The 21,133-nt window shown below is 44.2% G+C and overlaps 1 protein-coding gene across 2 annotated transcripts in view; it reads right to left on the reverse strand.

The window, feature by feature from the left end:
• The window catches only part of ACTN4 (actinin alpha 4), a 50,793-nt gene extending 29,660 nt beyond the window's left edge, over positions 1-21,133 (reverse strand). Inside the window, exon 1 of one of the 2 annotated variants that reach the window (XM_077285783.1) lies at positions 20,878-21,133. In XM_077285783.1, coding sequence (XP_077141898.1) covers positions 20,878-21,009 — 132 coding nt within the window. In that variant the 5' untranslated portion in view covers positions 21,010-21,133. The remainder of the gene's footprint in view (positions 1-20,877) is intronic. The other variant, XM_077285782.1, reaches the window with a different exon arrangement.

The following is a 21,133-nucleotide window of genomic DNA, read 5'->3' on the forward strand; positions in this document are numbered from 1 at the left end:
CTGTTTTATATTGAGAAATCATCTCATGCACAACCAGGATTGAGGTCCCATATACTGTACATCACTGGGTGGGCACACAGAGGACCGCCAAATGCTGAGCAATTCATCTAGACAATCAGTAATAAGGATGTTTATTTCAGCAGCACCAACATAGGAGCATTAATTTCAGCTCCATGGTCTAAGCTAGAGGGTTAGCAGTCACCAATGCTCCAGCTACCAGGGAACGTTGGGAGATATCATGTCACAACAGCTGGGCATGCTCCGAATCGTCGTTCCACAACAGCTGGCCCGCCTGGACTAATTTCAAGATGGGCCCGTCACTGGAATGCCCAATGTTGATGGGCACTACCCTCAAATACTAGGTGTCATGTTACCCCCTCCCAGCTGGGCTTCCAGGGTCACCAGTTAATGTTATTTCCCAGCCCATGGATTTGGGGAACCATCCAGTAATCTCACCATTTAAGCATTGCATCATCTGACAGATGCATCAGTGCAATAGTCCAGGGGACAAAGCCCCTTTAAGGTCACCGCCGCTGCTGTCAATTAATGCTGTCGAATTTATGATTAAGCCAATGCTGTGATACTGGAAAAGAAAGGGCTTCTCATTCATATCCTGGCCACAAACATCATATAAAAGACACTTAGTATTAATATTGCTTCCACAGCTAATGAAAAAAGCCTTCAGATCAGACATTCACTTTATAGGCGTGGATGCTTTTTAATTGCAGGTTTGCACAAATGAGAACCGGCAATGGATGTTCTGGTGATGAAAACCGAACGCACATTCCAATATTGCAAATTAGAAACAGCCTAATGTGTGCGATACAGCGAGCCGTAAGTGAGAGAAGGAAGATCCGGCGGAGGGAGCGAGGGAGGGGCGCGGCGTACATTACAAATTTTATTAAAAGTTTCTGTATACGGGACAAAGACAAGTGCGTTTTATGAGACACAAAAGCCCAGAGTGTACACAACTCCCCCCTGTAATCACGGCAAGCGGGGTCTGACATCATACGGCGCTATACGAGGGGCTACCCTTCCCTCTGCTATAAATAAGCGGAACTGAAAACACTGACTCACGTCTCAAGGTTTGTTTTTTTTCTTTTTTTTTCTTTTTACACATGCACTGAAGATTAGAAAATGTAAAATAGGAGTCACATGTGAGAATGAAGAAGCCTGTGGATGTGCTCCATGACTTGCCACACCCTGGAAAGAGCGCGTGTTGCGATATGCTACTCCTACTCATCCCCTGCCAATGCAGCCAGCCCCCTCCAGGCTGGTGAGACACTCTCCCTGCACCCCAGGGAGGTCATTTTATGTCAGGACTGTGCAAAGTTTTACTTGCTACTTCCAACACTTCCCCTCAAAGAAGCCAGGGAAAATATGTCAGTAAAAACAAAATACAGGAACACCGGCATTTTCTACATTTCCTATTGCAAAACTGCTGCCTGGCAGCAGCGGTGCCCACACGACAAAAAGGAGGGCTATTGTGACATAAGAAAACACGCTATGGGGGTAGAGGTTACCAAACATGGAAATCTGCTATTCCTCAGAGTAAACCGCCAAGAAATAAGTAATTGCAGGGTGCAGAAACAATAAGACTGGATAAGCTAGTCCTACCTGTTGCCATTCAGTACAAAGCTAATGAAATGCTGTCCACTTATTTATTAGGGGGGTCAAAAACTTTTAGTACTAGTGACCTTTCCTCCAAATGAACAAAAAAAAAAAAAAAAAAAAGCCTCATACCCACACCTGAGCTCCAGTATAGCGCAATAGCAATGACACAGACTCTGCAATGATCCCATCTACGTGCCAAGATCACTAATCTTACAGAACTGTGTTGCCACACACATATAAAGGGTGAGGCTGGTGAGCCATACAGACATTACACTCCCAGCCCTGTAAGCACTGGCTGACCACATGTACCAAAAGCGTGGCAGAGGCAATGCCCACGGCTCCCAGCAGGCACAGAGACTAAGCACACCAGAAGGAAAACTAAATTAATAAGTGGTCAAATCAATATATACACATTTGGTATTATTCCATGTTGCCAGTCATGAAGTTTCTGAAGGGTTAAACTGCAGTCATGCAAGGGGGTGTACTAACAGGAACTTATTCCACCCCTTGGTAGTCATAGGCCGTCAAAACCTTTAGGCCATGTGCACACGTTCAGTATTTTTTGCGGTTTTTTCGCTATAAAAACGTGATAAAAACGCGAAAAAAACGCTTACATATGCCTCCCATTATTTTCAGTGTATTCCGCATTTTTTGTGCAAATGTAGCCTTTTTTTCCGCGAAAAAAAATCGCATCGCGGAAAAAAAAGCAACATGTTCATTAAAATGCGGAATTGCAGGGGATTCCGCACACCTGGGAGTCCATTGATCTGCTTACTTCCCGCACGGGGCTGTGCACACCATGCGGGAAGTAAGCAGATTATGTGCGGTTGGTACCCAGGGTGGAGGAGAGGAGACTCTCCTCCATGCACTGGGCACCGTGTAATTGGTCAAAAAAAAAAAAAAAGAATTAAAATAAAAAATAGTCCTATACTCACCTTCGATGTCTTCCCGCCTCTCCACTGCACGCTGTCGCTTCGGTTCCTGTAGCTGGTGTGCGGTGAAGGACCTGCCGATGACGTCACCGTCTTGTGATTGGTCGAGACCGGTGATGTGACCGCTCACGTGACCGCGACGTCATGGAAGGTCCTGCGCGCACACACACCAGCTATACGGAACGGACGCTGGTGAGGAGATCAGCTGTCTGCGGGTGAGTATAAGCATTTTTTTTATTTTTTTTATTATTTTTAAACATTCTATCTTTTACTATAGATGCTGCAAAAGCAGCATCTATAGTAAAAAGTTGGTCACACTTGTCAAACGCTATGTTTGACAAGTGTGACCAACCTGTCAGTCAGTTTTCCAAGTGATGCTACAGATCGCTTGGAAAACTTTAGCATTCTGCAAGCTAATTACGCTTGCAGAATGCTAAAAAAAAAAAAAAAAAAAAGCGAAAAAAAACGGAAAAAAAAAAACGCAAACAAAAAAATGCGGATTTCTTGCAGAAAATTTCCGGTTTTCTTCAGGAAATTTCTGCAAGAAATCCGGACGTGTGCACATACCCCAGGCTATATGCACACGTCAGGGTTTTGTCAGGATTTTTCCTCAGGTTTTGTAGCCAAAACCAGGAGTGGAACAATTAGAGGAAAAGTATAATAGAAACATATGCACCACTTCTGCATTTATCACCCACTCCTGGTTTTGGCTACAAAACCTGAGGAAAAAGCCTGACAAAATCCTGACGTGTGCACATAGCCTTAATATAGTACTGAAAGGCTCATCCGGCAGCCATGCTCCACACTTCTAAGGCCGGCCTCACACTAGCGAGTTTTACGGACGTAAGAGCGCAGAAATCACGTCCGTAAAACTCGCAAAATAAACGGCACAATTATTCTCAATGGGGCTGCTCCTATTAGCCGTATATTACGGTTCAGTATTATACAGCTTTCTACGGCCGTACAAAATCGCAGCATGCTGCGTTTGTCAGCGTATTGCGCAAAAAAAAAAATCGCTAATGAAAGTCTATGGGGGCGAGAAAAATACGGATTCCACACGGACCTGCAGTGTGACTTGCGAGAAATACGCAGCGCTGTTAGTGAAAAGTCGGTAATTCAATTGCCGGCTTTTCATTTCTCCTGCACAAACCCGACAGGATATGAGACATGGTTTACATACAGTAAACCATCTCATATCCCCTTTTTTTTGCATATTCCACACTACTAATGATAGTAGTGTGTATGTGCAAAATTTCAGCGCTGTAGCTGCTGAAATAAAGGGTTAAATGGCGGAAAAAATTGGCGTGGGCTCCCGCGCAATTTTCTCCGCCAGAGTGGTAAAGCCAGTGACTGAGGGCAGATATTAATAGCCAGGAGAGGGTCCATGGTTATTGGCCCCCCGTGGCTAAAAACATCTGCCCCCAGCCACCCCAGAAAAGGCACATCTGGAAGATGCGCCTATTCTGGCACTTGGCCACTCTCTTCCCACTCCCTGTAGCGGTGGGATATGGGGTAATGAAGGGTTAATGCCACCTTGCTATTGGAAGGTGACATTAAGCCAGATTAATAATGGAGAGGCGTCAATTATGACACCTATCCATTATTAATCCAATTGTTGGAAAGGGTTAAAAAACACACACACACACACACACACACACATGATTTAAAAGTATTTTAATGAAATAAACACAGCGGTTGTTGTAATAATTTATTGCTCTCTCATTCCATTTTCAGACCCTCGCTTGGCAAAACAATAAACACACAAGATACATACCCTCTCTGATGAACTGTCACGTCCCACGAAGTAATCCATCTGAAGGGGTTAACTAATATTACAGGCAGAGCTGCGATAAACCACTCGCTCGTGCCTGTAATCCCCCGGGTGCTGAAAGGAAAGCAGTGATCTATACTTACATTCAGTTGCGGTGATGCGCCCCTGCTGGATGTTCTCATGAACTGCAGCCTGGGAACTTTTTCCCACGCTCCAGGTCATATGAGGACATCCACCAGGGGGCGCATCACCGCGACTGAAGGTAACTATAGGTCATTGACCTACATTTCCTTCAGTCGCGGTGATGCGCCCCCTGGTGGATGTCCTCATATGACCTGGAGCGTGGGAAAAAGTTCCCAGGCTGCAGTTCATGAGAACATCCAGCAGGGGCGCATCACCGCGACTGAATGTAAGTACAGATCCAGCTTTCCTTTCAGCACCCGGGGATTACAGGCACGAGCGAGTGGTTTATCGCAGCTCTGCCTGTAATATTAGTTAACCCCTTCAGATGGATTACTTCGTGGGACGTGACAGTTCATCAGAGAGGGTATGTATCTTGTGTGTTTATTGTTTTGCCAAGCGAGGGTCTGAAAATGGAATGAGAGAGCAATAAATTACTACAACAACCGCTGTATTTATTTCATTAAAATACTTTTAAATCATGTGTGTGTGTGTTTAACCCTTTCCAACAATTGGATTAATAATGGATAGGTGTCATAATTGACGCCTCTCCATTATTAATCTGGCTTAATGTCACCTTCCAATAGCAAGGTGGCATTAACCCTTCATTACCCCATATCCCACCGCTACAGGGAGTGGGAAGAGAGTGGCCAAGTGCCAGAATAAGCGCATCTTCCAGATGTGCCTTTTCTGGGGTGGCTGGGGGTAGATGTTTTTAGCCACGGGGGGGCCAATAACCATGGACCCTCTCCTGGCTATTAATATCTGCCCTCAGTCACTGGCTTTACCACTCTGGCGGAGAAAATTGCGCGGGAGCCCACGCCAATTTTTTCCGCCATTTAACCCTTTATTTCAGCAGCTACAGCGCTGAAATTTTGCACATACACACTGCTAACATTAGTAGTGTGGAATATGCAAAAAAAGGGGGATATGAGATGGTTTACTGTAGGTAAACCATGTCTCATATCCTGTCGGGTTTGTGCAGGAGAAATGAAAAGCCGGCAATTGAATTACCGGCTGTTCACAGATATCGCGCTGAATGAAATCTAAATACAGAATATATATATATATATATATATATATATATATATATATATATATATATATATATATATATATATATATATATATATATATATATATATATATATATATATATATATATATATATGTGTCTCAATGAGAATATATATATATATATATATATATATATATATATATATATATATATATATACACTGTATATACGTTTTCCCGAACATTTGAGCACATAAATCCATGAGATGTCGGTTTTGCAAGCCTGCGCGAAAATCTCGCAGTACGGATGCCATACGGATTACATACGGAGGATGCCATGCGCAAAATACGCTGAAACACCCTGACTACGGATCAATATTTTGGAAACATTTCTCTGTATTACGGCCGTAGTACGGACGTATAATACGTGGCGTATTGTCTTACGCCAAGTGTGAGGCCGGCCTAAATGAAATCTTTGAAAGAAACATTAGGAGCACTGAACTAAATGCCCCTAAATGCTCGTCTCCACTTTGTACAGACAGTTTTCTGCTTAAATTACATTGTGGTTAGCAGAGCATTTTATAAATGCAGAAGAATTAGACCGGCTCGGAGCGAGACGCGACTACGGCCTGGTGATTACAGAAGCATATATAGGAAGCACGTTAGGACCATTCAGACACGCAACAGCCACTTTTTTTTTTTTCTTTCACAGACTAAAGAGTAACTAAACTTAAACTTTTTAAAATAACTTTCCATGCTGGACAAAGTGATCAAACTTTGTAAGTCAATCAGGAGAATGGTCTTCTTTCCTGTGAAAGTAGGGCAAGTGGTTTTCATACACTGCTTTTATCCATTCTTAAAGGGAACATGTCACCCAAAAATCGAAGATGAGCTGCGGCCACCGGCATCAGGGGCTTATCTACAGCATTCTGTAATGTAGATAAGCCCCCGATGTTACCTGAAAGATGAGAAAAAGAGGTTAGATTATACTCACCCAGGGGCGGGCCCGCTGCGGTCCAGCTCCGATAGGAGGCCCCGGACTGGACCGCGACGCCCATCTTCTTACGATGACGTCCTCTTGTCTTCACACCGCAGCTCTGGCGCAGGCGTACTCCTCTGCCCTGTTGAGGGCAGAGCAAAGTGCTGCAGTGCGCAGGCGCCGGGAAAGGTCAGAGAGGCCCAGCGCCTGCACACTGCAGTACTTTGCTCTGCCCTCAACAGGGCAGAGAAGTATGCCTGCGCCAGAGCTGCGGCGTGAAGACAAGAAGAGGACGTCATCGTAAGAAAATAGGCGGCCCCGGACCGGACCGTGACACCCATCGGACCCGGACTGCACTGGGACCACACCTGGGTGAGTAACAACCTTTTTCTCATCTTTCAGGATACATCGGGGCTTATCTACAGCATTACAGAATGCTGCAGATAAGCCCCTGATGCCGGTGGCCACAGCTCATCTTCGATTTTTGGGGTGACAGGTTCTCTTTAAGCTGCACTGATATCAGAACGTACTCATGTGTAGTACAGATGCTGGCAGTGATGGGTCAGCACGTCTCCTCATCTGTTCTGATAAGCAGAACACTCACTCAATCTCCTGCAGCAGCTTCTCCCCAGAGTTATGCCGCATTCACACATCAGTGTCATGGTCCTAGTATGGACCGTGATGCACCAAATGGCAGCAGATCTTCTGATCCGAACTGGACAGCCTCCGGCATAATATGAGGATGTCAAGTTCAGATCAGGGGGTCCGCAGACAGTCCATACTGTGATCATGAACACATAGATGTGTGAATTCGGCATTCATGAGACACAGGTGCTGAGCTGACCCATCATTGCCAGCATCAGCACTCCAAATGAGTAGATTCTGCATTTCTATTCCGTTTTTAAAACTGCGTAAGGAACTTTAATGACATCATGGTCATATGAACATGTCATTGCCAAAGGTTCTTTAACTGCGGGAATTTGGAAGAAATGGGCTGGTAGTATGTACTGTATGTGCAGAGTGAGTGAAAATATAATATAATATATAAAACACAAGTACGTTTCATAAAGTTCCATGCTGAACAATATATACTGTATATATATATATTTATATTTTAAATAAAAGTTTAGTTACTGTTTAAAGGAATGGCTATTTTTTCCAGAAACGGTACTACAGTCATTCATGGGCCACGTATAGTATTGCATTGCTCAAATGAAAGGATTAGGCTGCAATTGCAGTTGCAGCCCATGGTCAGGAGGGGCACTGGTACAGAAAAAAAAGCCCCCTATATATGAGAGGGGGATCTGCATGACTAAAAACGTGGGTTGCTACTAAATATATTTAGCTAGATGGGACACACACACATACATATACATATATATACACACACACATTCCTGGAGTGGCAGGATAACCTCAAAAACAAAAGTATCTTATGAACAGGCCTGATTGTTAGTATAAATGATAGTCAGGACTCCCCTCGTTATAGTGGTCCAAGCGACCCCCTCCACCACAACCTTCTGGCTCCAGCCTGGGCTATTAACACAATACAGCCTTCAAATGCATCTTGTGTTTCTTAGCTGGCACATACCCAGCCACAAGTTGGAGCAAACATCAATATTACACCCACAGCAATAACAGAGAGGAAAGAGCTGGTAGCAGCCAGGTTTGCAGGAGGGAATGGTGGGCTACAGCATGACATTCCCTTTTCTCTTCTCATCTGCAGCACTCTGGGAAACGCTAATTATAGTGATAAGGCGGCCGAGAGTTTGGATCGGGAACAGAAAATGGAAATGTAACTTTATTGGCACAGCGCGTATATCTGGTTTGTGGAAGTTTGGGAAAACAAGCAAAGGGTGAACGCAATTTCTACTTGGCTGTTTAAAAAGTGCATAGCTGAGATTCCTGTCCAGCAACCCGAGGGAACGAAACAGCGAAAACCACAGGAACACTTGGCCTTTTGCAGCAGTAAATTAAGCCCTGCTCTGAACACCTTCCTCAAGAAAGGGACTCAATAGATGTGCAGGGTTATGTGCACGGGAGGGGGCACTTTTTAGACTGCAAGCTTCTGAGGACCTAGTGTCCTGTGTACACACCTAAGCCTGCTTCACAGATGTTCACATTACTAGACCTGCCAATAGTAGAAACACAAAGACACATTATGAGCAAGCAACTTTCCGGCGCAGTCTATTTTCAGGCTACTGGTTACCTCCCTAGGGTGGTTTTCTGGGGAACAAGCTGCAGTCTTGACAAGAAGATGCCACAAAATGGGAATAGCTAACCTTGGGAGTTTATATGGCCATATATTAAACTACTGAGGTTCGCAATCGTCTTTTCAGAGGAGGTGGGTTGTCAGGACAAAAAAATAAGAGGCAGATATACAAACGAAGTATGAAGACGCAATGGCTTAACGTGTGATCCATACACCGGATAATAGGGCTGAAAACTGACAACAGTTTATCATCACCAATTTGGGTTACAGCAGTTGTCCGTTATTATAGCCACTAAATAATGAAAAAGGAGGAGATCTTACAGACTAAGATTTCAGAAAACCATCATTAGAAGAAGAATCTTGCTGTGCTTTTTTTTTTTTTTGCAGCCACGTCATGTCATCTCAGCGGAGACTACCAGACAATTTGACGGTTTTCTTAAAGAGAAAAATGTGGGCACCTGGCAATATTTAGAAGTAAGGCAATCATGTTGGCATTCTTGCAGTTCTGAACAACTTTTCTTGCCTTCGTCTGCAGCAGAGTCAACAACTTTGATGGGGAAAAAAATAAAAATAAATTGTACTACGTTCTGTGATACCTCTCGAATTAGAACGACCGACAACATAGTGGAACCCAATGGACCTCCTTATGCCGTCGGGATCTCGGCAGGCTATGCGGACGCCAATCGTGGAAAGGATCTGGCACTGTGCTGCGGTTTCCATCTATCTATTAAAGCTCAGGAGTCTTTGCAAAGCAAATGACAGTCGCTACCTTATGTTTCCCATTGTAGGGCACTGATACAGAACTAGTAGTAAGCATTATATGGGGCCTTATGCTACAAACTAACCAATTAAGTGGCCATTATAGATTCAGAAATAGCCATGTGAAGAGGAGAAAAATAGCTGTGGCTGCACATGAGGCCAGAGCAACACAAGGGAATCATCCACGGAGTAAGTCAAGAGTTAAACCATCAATGCTTGCATAAGTTAGCAAATGCAAGACTCACCAACCTATTCTCTACAGAGCAAATGCAAGACTCATTAACCTACCATAGTCTACTGACAGGGCCATGATGAAACCTGTTAATGATTAAAAAGCTAGAAGGTTAAAAGTACAAGTCCACGGCTGAACCTGGCACTGTGCTATGTGCAAAGGACATGACTAGCTGTCGGCTCAGCACAAAATGGGTTAAACAGGTGAACGAACCACTACTATAGAGCCATAGGATGTGTCCATGGAGTAGATGTATTTGCATGGGTTGTGTCTCACACTCCAAAAACACTGCCAGGTTGATTGGCTTTTCTACTAAATTCTCTCCATCGTTGTCAGGGACTGATGCAGAATGTGCTGGTGCATGCATGCAACATATAAGTCAGACATCTAAGAAGAGAATTGATGAAACTGAAGTCCTGTACCTTTGTAACTAGAGATAACACACGGCTCATACCTGTCTGATTGTCATTAGTAATATCGAGAAGAGAATGTCACCAGGTTTTTGCCTAATCTGAGAGCAGCATAATGTTGAGACAGACTGATTCAAGCGATGTGTCACTTACTGGGCTGCCTGCTGTAGATTTCATGAAACCACTGTTTTATCAGCAAAAGATCACTAGAGAACTAACAAACCTGGGTTAAATTAGTCATCCATATACATGAGCTGTGTAACCACCACTGATTGACAGCTTGCTGTGTACACTGTGCATAGGCAGAAACCTTCAAGTGATGTGGGCGGGGTTATACAGAGCTGACCATTCACAGAAAATAGGGATCATGATCATGCAGGAAGTGATACATTGCTGGAATCAAGGTCTCTGCCCTCTATCATGTTGCTCTCAGAAGTAGCAAAAACACGGTGACCGATTATCTTTAAACAACAGGAACTTGCTCCTACACTGTGTTCCAAATTATTATGCACAAAGTTTATGAGTGATAAGGTTAGAATTTTTTTGTTTGTCATTTAAACTCATTGATGATGATGTGAGTCAGGGCTCTTTATATCACTGAAAGCAATTGCAGATACCTGTGCAAATTAGTTTGGCAGGTGTGTCCAAATAAAGGCAAGACTACTTAAGGCTATGTGCACACTTTGCGGATTCTGCTGCGGATTTTTCCGCAGCGGATTTGATGAAATCCGCAGTGCAAAAAGTACTGCGGATTTATCGCTTTTTTTGTGCGGTTTCCACTGCGGTTTTAGACACCTGCGGGTTTTTAACATGGAGCAGGTGCCAAACCGCTGCGGATTCCGCACAAAGAATTGACATGCTGCGGAATGAAAACCGCTGCGTTTCCACGCGTTTTTTTCCGCAGCATGTGCACAGCGTTTTTTGTTTTCCATAGGTTAACATTGTACTGTACACCACATGGAAAACTGCTGCGGATCCGCAGCGTCCAAAAACGCTGCGGATCCGCAGCGTCCAAAAACGCTGCAGATCCGCAGCAAAAACCGCAAAGTGTGCACATAGCCTTAGAAGGCTGTTCCACATTATTAAGCAGCCTACATTTTTTGCCAAAATGGGAAAGAAAAAGGATGTGTCGGCTGCTGAGAAGCAACAAATTGTGGAGTATTTAGGTCAAGGCATGACTACAATCAACATTGCCAAGACACTTCATCGTGATCATCGCACAATCAAGAAGTATGTAGCTGATTCCCAGCACACACGTGTGCGTGCTGATAAGGAAAAATTGAGGACTCTTTCCAACAGGCAATTGCGTAAGGTTAAAAGAGCAGCTGCAAAAATGCCTTGTCATAGCAGCAGACAAGTTTTTGAAGCTGCTGGTGCCTCCAGCGTCCCCAGAACAACAAGATGCAGGGTCCTTCAGAGGTTTGCAGCTGTGCGTAAGCAATCCTGTCGATCACATCTATCCACTGCACACAAGCAGAAATGGCTCCAGTGGGCCAAACGATACATGAAGACTGACTTCCAAACTGTTTTGTTCACCGATGAGTGCCGTGCAACGCTCGATGGTCCAGATGGATGGAGTGGAGGATGGCTGGTTGATGGACACCCCATGAAAACACGGCTAAGGCGCCAAAAAGGAGGTGGAGTAATGTTTTGGGCTGGAATCACGGGGAGAGAGATTGTCGGCCCCTTTATGATCCCTGAAGGGGTAAAGATGAATTCCATAATCTATGTGGAGTTTCTAAAACACTTCCTGCCATGGTTCAAGAGGAAGAACTGTGCTTTCCGCAGCAAGATCATTTTCATGCATGATAATGCACCGTCTCATGCTGCAAAAAACACATCTGCATCTCTGGCTGCTATGGGCATGAAAGAGGACAAACTTATGGTGTGGCCACCATCTTCCCCTGACCTCAACCCCATTGAGAACCTCTGGAGCATCATCAAAAGGAGTGTCTATGATGGCGGGAGGCAGTTCACATCTAAGCAACAGCTCTGGGAGGGTATTCTGTCCACATGCAAAACAATTGAAGCAGAAACCATCCAAAAACTGACAAATTCAATGGACGAGAGAGTTCAGAAGCTTCTTTCGAACAAGGGGTCCTATGTGCAAATGTAACATCACCTAGAATAAAGTTTTCACTTCAAAACTGTTTGATTTCATTTTGTAATAAGCTGATAATGCTTATAGCTTCACAATTGACCATTTTTTTGTTCAAAATAAAACAAAAAAGGTTGAAAACTCTGCTGTGCATAATAATTTGTAACATGCATTTTGAGTGTTTATTTTTTTTTTTTTTAGAGATACTGTTTTCATAGACAGTTTGTTCCAAAACATTGCAATTATACTAGAATAGTAGATGGCTGGAAAACAATGACTGCAATTCGGATAGGTAATTTAGAGAAAATATGAGGAAATATTATTTGCATAATAATTTGGAACATAGTGTAAACATTCCTGTAATGTTCCAATTCCTGCTCTAAAGGTAAAACTAGCGCACAGGTGTGACCCAGCACGCACAAGGTTAACAGCTTTCAAGAGCAGGAGGCCCCAGAAAGTGATCTTCGCTCCTAGGACTTTATCCCAGAAGCCCAAACAATCCTGGATGTTACTAATCCTTGCAGACAGGAACCTGAAAATGTGAGAATTCAGGTCTGGTCAGCATGTGAACACTAAGCACTCTTATCAGTGGTCATTGTGTGTCACAAAAAGGCAACTATGCTTCACTAGGAGAGCCCCCATAAAGAGGTCTTTCAGACAGGAGGAGGACTGTGCCCAGTCAGGGGAGGTGGGGGGAGTTAAAGTACAAACATGAAAGATTTCCAGGCTCTCTGTTAATAGGTCACTGGTTTCACTTACAACTGGCAAACCAGGTTTGGACACACTAAACTGTTCACTGCCTGGAAGAAAGAGACTAGAAAGGGACACAATTGTGCATGCAACACACAGCCGGCTCTGGCCGAGACCACAGAAGCCAAAGCGTAAAAAGGAGGTATTCAGGAAAATGAAATCCAGCATCCGCAGTCATCAGTCCTGTTTATTCAGCTGAAAATAACCCTATGTACATTTACCTTCCCTTCAGACAACAGAACAAGTGTCACTGCACAAATGGGGCTCCCCCCACACGTGTCAAGAGGTGGTCCCTGCATAAACTTCAAAGCCCTGCTCCTTAACCTGGACTATAACCATGTGATCCAATTTATCATTACAACATACAATGCACCAGCTAGTTATATGTTGTTGGGTTATTATTACTTATTACCACCCATGTCATCAAGGAACCCAGCCCAGATTGCAGAGCATTAAAGAGCCTGGCCGTGACCCATCTGCACATAGGGTATTCATTAGTGCACGCTCGTCTCATAGCCCAGCGTGACAACTGACGGCTTGGCAACAATCGTTGACTCCCACCCTGGGATTAGGCGACAGTCCCATTGCTCTGTTGAAGCGCAATATATGTGAATTTTTATACGCGTGACTCTCAATCATGTCTCACTGATCTTTCGCCACACCCTCCGGTTCATTGTGACACCCTGTCAAGCCACCTAGCGCTCCCATATACCCTCCCAAATCCACCGCTCCTCAGTAAAGAAAGACCAGGATTAAATAGGTCAATACTAGGGTCTTAATCTGATATCAAGACTAATGAGGTCTTGTAGCCCTCATGGAGCAAATATTCTGCAGAGATAGGAACAAACAAGAATTGGGTAACATCACAGGTGCAACCTGCACATGAGGACCCTGATGGAAAACTTCCCCAAGGATCTGCCATCTACTTTCTTAGCTCTCACTTAAAAGCAATTTTCTCGAAGCTTTCAGTATTCCCATAACAGTACATAAATGGAAGCATTAGACATAAAAAGTAACAAATTGTATTACATGTAGACACCACAAGTGAAGTCTTACAATGTAGTAAAGGTCACTGGCAGAGGCCATACTGCAGGTCTCAGGTATGGATGGCAGATTAAGATTGGGGTTTCCTTAGACTGTTCAAAAAAAAAAAAAAAGTTATCCCCTACTGTTTATACCAATCTGGCTCTTGGTTGCAAGGACCAATTATAATAATTATAAATATAAAAGTGAACAAGAAGAAGAAGTAAGTTAGGTGTAACATTAAAAGTTTATTTTCGGCCAACAGGAATATCTACTATATAATTGTCTAAGGGGTACTTCCGTCTTTCTGTCTGTCCTTCTGTCTGTCTTTCTGTCTGTCACGGATATTCATCGGTCGCGGCTTCTGTCTGTCATGGAATCCAAGTCACTGATTGGTCTCGCCAGCTGCCTGTCATGGCTGCCGCGACCAGTCAGCGACGGCCACAGTCCGATTAGTCCCTCCCTACTCTCCTGCAGTCAGTGCCCGGCGCCCGCTCCATACTCCCGGCAGTCACCGCTCACACAGGGTTAATGCCAGCGGTAACGGACCACGTTATGCCGCGGGTAACTCACTAAGTTACCGCCATTAACCCTGTGTGACCAAGTTTTTACTATTGATGCTGCCTATGCAGCGTCAATACTAAAAACATCTAATGTTAAAAATAATAAAAAATAAATCATTATATACTCACCTTCCGCCGCCTTTCCCGCTCCTTGCGACGCTCCGGTGACCGCTCCATGCAAGCGGAGGTTCCGGTGGCAAGGATGGTATGCGAGAAGGACCTGCCATGACGTCACGGTCATGTGACCGAGACGTCATCACACCCTGGGACCGGAAGCTGCCGCCTGCACCGCACACAGGCGACAGAACTAAGGGGCCCTCGGAAGGTGAGTATATGTTTCTTTTTTATTTTTTAACCTGTGACATACGTGGCTGGGCAATATACTACGTGGCTGGGCAATATACTACGTCACTGGGCAATATACTACGTGGGCATGCATATTCTAGAATACCCGATGCGTTAGAATCGGGCCACCATCTAGTATAATATATATTTAGATAATAGAGCAGAGGTCTCTAACCAGATTATGGAAAGCTTCAACACCCAACATGTCTGACCGCACTGGCTGGGATCTGTAGTTGCAATTTGCAGCTGGAAAATCACAGGTTAGATACCACTGCCGGGATCATACATGCAATGTCTAACCTCAGGCCAGAAGTTTCCAGGGCATTATGGGAGTTGTAGTTTTGTAACTGCTAGAGAGCTGTAGGTTGGAGACCACTGCTGTATGGTCTAGGCCTTATGGCTGTTGCAAAACTACAACTCCCAGCATGCCCCAACAGCCTCTGTGCTCAGGTTGTAGATCACTACTGTATGATCTAATATACAAGTAGATCATAAAGCTGTGCTCTCCAGTTTACAGCAGTTTCAAAACTACAACTCCCAGCATCATGTCTTACAGCATCTGGCTATTGCATATTTATTAGAAGTGTAGTTTTGCAGGTTGGAGACCACCACGTTTCAGATTAAAGCTGGCCACTAACATTATAGTGGTCTGCTAACTATCATTCAGTTGACAGTCATCACACCAAGACCAGTCTTTGCAAAAAGCTTAGGCGATCAAATGCCAACAACTCGATCATTATATCTCCCCATTTACCTGCTGGGGGGCAGTCTGGAGGCCCTCACGTACATTGGATGGACGGCCAGCCTCACAAATAATGGTGGGCTTGGTTAAATTTTATCTAATACTTATGGGGCGGGTTATAAGGCTGGGGTGTAAACTGCAGGTGTCAAAGCCAACATGAGACTAGCACAGGGGGGCCCCAACTTATCCAAGTAGCCAGAAGTATAGTTTCACGAAGGTCAACAAGGTTGTGACATTTCCATTGGCACCGAATTATACCAAAATCCAATCCAACAAATTATACAGACCCAGTGCTTACATTAATATACAAGTCATATACAGTCCTGCACAGGACGTGATCATACACGTATAACTCATAGGTTATAAACAACCCTGCACTGCAGCCATACATGCCCCTGTATATAGCATATACACAGGAGGTGATCATAAAAGTTGAATACAGCCTTGGACCCCGCTCATTCATTCCCTTGTATATACACAGGACATGATAATACACACAAGTTATACACAGCCCTGCACATGCTCATACATACAGACCCCTGTATACAATATAAAGGACATGGAGAATAAAATATTTATATATTTTCTATACACACACACAGAACATGATCACACAGATCCCTGTATATAGTATATACACAGGATGTGAACACACAAGTATATATAGCACCGCACCCTGCTCATTCATTCCCTTGTATATACGCAGGATATCACATGAGTGTATAAGTTACAAACAGCCCAGCATACGCTCATAATGCCCCCTGTATAGAATACATACACAGGACGTGGTCACAAATATATACGTTATATACAGCCCTGCAGGCGCTCATACATGTGTATATACGCTATATACTACTCTGCAGGTGCTCATACATGTGTATATACGCTATGCACTGCTCTGCAGGCGCTCATACATGTGCATATAAGCTATGTGCAGCCCCGCAGGCGCTCATACATGTGTATATACGCTATGTGCAGCCCTGCAGGCGCTCATACACGTGTATATACGATATACATACATATATACAGTACAGACCAAAAGTTTGGACACACCTTCTCATTTAAAGATTTTTCTGTATTTTCATGACTATGAAAATTGCAAATTCACACTGAAGGCATCAAAACTATGAATTAACACATGTGGAATTATATACTTAAAGTGTGAAACAACTGAAAATATGTCTTATATTCTAGGTTCTTTAAAGTAGCCACCTTTTGCTTTGATGACTGCTTTGCACACTCTTGGCATTCTCTTGATGAGCTTCAAGAGGTAGTCACCGGAAATGGTCTTCCAACAATTTTGAAGGATTTCCCAGAGATGCTTAGCACTTGTTGGCCCTTTTGCCTTCACTCTGCGGTCCAGCTCACCCCAAACTATCTCAATTGGGTTCAGGTCTGGTGACTGTGGAGACCAGGTCATCTGGCGTAGCACCCCATCGCTCTCCTTCTTGGTCAAATAGCCCTTACTCAACCTGGAGGTGTGTTTGGCTATGTTCACACGATGCGGTTTTTGCTGCGGATCCGCAGACGTTTTCCATGCAGGGTACAGTACAATGTTACCCTATGGAAAACCAAAACCGCTGTGCCCACTTTCCTTTTTTCGGCTTGAAAATCCGCGCTGATTTTCTGCGGAAAAAAAAGAAGTAGCATGTCAATTCTTTCTGCGGATTCCGCAGCGGGTTTCCACCTGCACCAATAGGAAAGTGCAGCTGGAAACCCGCAGTGGAATCCGCAGTAGAAAAAGGACAGAAAACCGCAGTGAAAACCACCGCGGTTTGGCACTGCGGTTTTTCCAAATCAGGACCTGAAAAATCCGCAGCAAAAAAAGGACAGTGTGAACAAGCCCTTTAAGGTCATTCTCCTGTTGAAAAATAAATGATGGTCCAACTAAAGCAAAGCAGATGGAATAGCATGCCGCTGCAAGATGCTGTGGTAGCCATGCTGGTTCAGTATGCCTTCAATTTTGAAAAAATCCCCAACAGTGTCACCAGCAAAGCACCCCCACACCACCTCCTCCATGATTCACGGTGGGAACCAGGCATGTCGAGTCCATCCGTTCACCTTTTCTACTTCCCACAAAGACACGGTGCTTGGAACCAAAGATCTCAAATTTGGACTCATCAGACCAAAGCACAGATTTCCACTGGTCTAATGTCCATTCCTTGTGTTCTTTAGCCCAAAAGTCTCTTCTGCTTGTTGCCTGTCCTTAGCAGTGGTTTCCTAGCAGCTATTTTACCATGAAGGCCTGCTGCACAAAGTCTCCTCTTAACTGTTGTTGTACAGATTTGTCTGCTGCTAGAACGCTATGTGGCATTGACCTGATCTCTAATCTGAGCTGCGATTTCTGAGGCTGGTGACTCGGATAAACTTATCCTCAGAAGCAGAGGTGACTCTTGGTCTTCCTTTCCTGGGGCGGTCCTCATGTGAGCCAGTTTCTTTGTAGCGCTTGAGGGTTTTTGCAACTGCACTTGGGGACACTTAAAATTTTCCAAATTTTTCAGACTGACTGACCTTCATTTCTTAAAGTAATGATGGCCACTCGTTTTTCTTTACTTAGCTGCTTTTTTCTTGCCATAATACAAATTCTAGCAGTCTATTCAGTAGGACTGTCAGCTGTGTATCCACCAGACTTCTGCTCAACACAACTGATGGTCCCAACCCCATTTATAAGGCAAGAAATCCCACGTAATAAACCTGACAGGGCACACCTGTGAAGTGAAAACCATTCCCGGTGACTATCTCTTGAAGCTCATCAAGAGAATGCCAAGAGTGTGCAAAGCAGTCATCAAAGTAAAAGGTGGCTACTTTGAAGAACCTAGAATATAAGACATAATTTCAGTTGTTTCACACTTTTTTGTTAAGTATATAATTGCACATGTGCTAATTCATAGTTATGATACCTTCAGTGTGAATGCACAACTTTCATAGTCATGAAAATACAGAAAAATCTTTAGATCAGAAGGTGTGTCCAAACTTTTGGTCTGTACTGTACATACATGCATATTGCCCCCCTGTATATACACAGGACGTGATCATATGTGTATATATTATATACAGCCCTGCACATGCTCATACTGCCCCCTGTATTCAGTATATACACAGGACGTGATCATACATTGTATATTATATACAGCCCTGCACAAACTCATACTGTCCCCTGTATACAGTGTATATACACAGGACGTGATCACACGTATATATATTATATACAGCCCTGCACACGCTCATACTGCCCTCTGTACAGTATATACACATGACGTGATCATACATGTGTATATATTATATACTGCCCTGCACACGCTCACACTGCCCCCTGTATACAGTATATACACAGGACGGGATCGTACATGTATATTATATACAGCCCTGCACACGCTCATACTGCCCCCTGTATACAGTATATACACAGGATGGGATCATACATGTATATTATATACAGCCCTGCACACACTCATACTGCCCCCTGTATACAGTATATACACAGGACGGGACCATACATGTATATTATATACAGCCCTGCACACACTCATACTGCCCCCTGTATACAGTATATACACAGGACGTGATCATACTTGTGTATATATTATATACAGCCCTGCATGCGCTCATACTGCCCCCTGTATATACACAGGACATGATCACACGTGTATATATTATATACAGCCCTGCACACACTCATACTGCCCCCTGTATACAGTATATACACAGGACGTGATCATACTTGTGTATATATTATATACAGCCCTGCATGCGCTCATACTGCCCCCTGTATATACACAGGACATGATCACACGTGTATATATTATATACAGCCCTGCACACACTCATACTGCCCCCTGTATACAGTATATACACAGGAAGGGACCATACATGTATATTATATACAGCCCTGCACACACTCATACTGCCCCCTGTATACAGTATATACACAGGACGTGATCATACATGTATATTATATACAGCCCTGCACACACTCATACTGCCCCCTGTATACAGTATATACACAGGACGGGATCATACATGTATATTATATACAGCCCTGCACACACTCATACTGCCCCCCTGTATACAGTATATACACAGGACGGGATCATACATGTATATTATATACAGCCCTGCACACACTCATACTGCCCCCTGTATACAGTATATACACAGGACGGGATCATACATGTATATTATATACAGCCCTGCACACACTCATACTGCCCCCTGTATACAGTATATACACAGGACGGGATCATACATGTATATTATATACAGCCCTGCACACACTCATACTGCCCCCTGTATACAGTATATACACAGGACGGGATCATACATGTATATTATATACAGCCCTGCACACTCATACTGCCCCCCTGTATACAGTATATACACAGGACGGGATCATACATGTATATTATATACAGCCCTGCACACACTCATACTGCCCCCTGTATACAGTATATACACAGGACGGGATCATACATGTATATTATATACAGCCCTGCACACTCTCATACTGCCCCCTGTATACAGTATATACACAGGACGGGATCATACATGTATATTATATACAGCCCTGCACACACTCATACTGCCCCCCTGTATACAGTATATACACAGGACGGGATCATACATGTATATTATATACAGCCCTGCACACACTCATACTGCCCCCCTGTATACAGTATATACACAGGACGGGATCATACATGTATATTATATACAGCCCTGCACACACTCATACTGCCCCCTGTATACAGTATATACACAGGACGGGATCATACATGTATATTATATACAGCCCTGCACACTCATACTGCCCCCCTGTATACAGTATATACACAGGACATGGTTATACATGTGTATATATTATATGCAGCCATGTACACACACATTACTTCCCACTGTATACAGTAGATACACAGGACATGATCATACATGTATACATATATTATATACAGCCCTACACACGCTCATACTGCCCCCCCGTATACAGTATATACACAGGATGTGATCACACCTATATAAGTTATACGCAGCCCCCGGTTACATATAGAAGGACACATAGGATGCATAACAGAACTAGGACTCCTCGGGTCATGGGGAACTACAGCTCCCAGCACAGCTCGGTCACTGCCCCTCTGTGCCTGATAGGAGTTGCAGTTGGTGCACACTTGGACTCCACAGGTTGCAGAGGAGGGGGCAGGCTCTGCACTGACAGGCAGGCAGGCAGACACATGCACTGCACACAGGTAGCAGTTACCTTGCGTTGCTGTTTCTCCCAGGCCGGGTCGAGCAGCAGGTCCCGGTCCCAGTCGTCCTCTTGCTCCATGTATCTGCCATCTTGCGTCATGTTGGAGGTAGCCCCGCCGCCGGTCATGTGATAGTCCACCATGGCGGTCCGGAGATAACAGAGAGGCAACAGCTAGTGCGATACGTGACGGGGTCTCTCCGGTGTGTGAGAGCCTCGGGTTCCTCTCCTCTCCTGGGATCAGCGCCGAATGCGCATGCGTAGTGTA

This window comes from Ranitomeya variabilis, chromosome 2 (assembly GCF_051348905.1).
Source record: "Ranitomeya variabilis isolate aRanVar5 chromosome 2, aRanVar5.hap1, whole genome shotgun sequence".
Classification (NCBI taxonomy): Eukaryota; Metazoa; Chordata; class Amphibia; order Anura; family Dendrobatidae; genus Ranitomeya; species Ranitomeya variabilis.